Raw genomic sequence first — 787 nt, forward strand, 5'->3', positions numbered from 1 at the left:
GCTCGCAAGCGGCCCCTGCACCCCAGCACCTCGCACACCAAAGTCGGGGCCCCCACCTTAGCCAAGCGCCGCTGCCCGGGCCCCCAGAGCCACCCCTGCCCAGGGGAGCCCCCGCCACCAGCAGGCCAGAGGCGCCGCTGTGACCTCCCGGGCGCCTGTCGCATGGCTCCTCCTAATTAGGAGGCGTCTAACGAAGACCATCAGCTGCCCACGCTGGACTGAGAGCAGCCACGGTGTGAGGGCAGCTGTTTGCCGTGGCGCGGGGGCTGATGCACGGCGACGGGTCCTCCTTTTGGGGCTAACTGGTGTGAATTAGGAATTGTAATCATCAGGACAAACGGTGGTTTGGGTTTGGTTCGGGGGGGAGGGTTGGAGCAACGCCAGCTTCATTTGGGCTCAGCGAACAGCCTGGGAACGCGCTTTACGTAGGACAAGCGGCGCTCGGTCGGTGAGGCAGTGCCTGAAGAGATTTGGCGCAGTCCTCCTGCCCGACGCCCTGAAGCGCCGGGATGGGGCAGGCCTGCAAACGAGAGGCTGCGCGTGGCAAAAAGCGAGAAGAGGGGCGCAGTCGCTGCCCCCAAGCTCACACAGACCTGGCCGAGCCCCGCCAGGAACGGCACGGAGCGGCAATGCAGGTTTCGCACGTTTTTATTAATAAAATGGCCAACGGTGAAGAATCGGCCCAGAAAACGGGTCAGTCCGGGGCCCTCGGGCTGCTCCTCGCCGCTGCCTCCCTCCGAAGCAAACCCGCGGTGCGGTGCGAGCCCGCGGGGCCGTGCCTGAGGCC

At 65.7% G+C, this 787-nt stretch overlaps 1 protein-coding gene across 1 annotated transcript in view; it reads right to left on the minus strand.

Moving 5' to 3' along the window:
• Positions 1-421: 421 nt before the first annotated feature.
• SLC37A2 (solute carrier family 37 member 2) overlaps positions 422-787 on the minus strand; it is a gene marked incomplete at its 5' end in the record, with an annotated part of 11,455 nt that continues 11,089 nt past the window's right edge. The window contains 2 exon segments of the mRNA XM_035897483.1: positions 422-520; positions 594-779. Coding sequence (XP_035753376.1) covers positions 422-520; positions 594-779 — 285 coding nt within the window.

Source organism: Egretta garzetta, unplaced genomic scaffold (genome assembly GCF_000687185.1).
Source record: "Egretta garzetta isolate BGI_Z169 unplaced genomic scaffold, ASM68718v1 scaffold207, whole genome shotgun sequence".
In the NCBI taxonomy this organism is placed as follows: domain Eukaryota; kingdom Metazoa; phylum Chordata; class Aves; order Pelecaniformes; family Ardeidae; genus Egretta; species Egretta garzetta.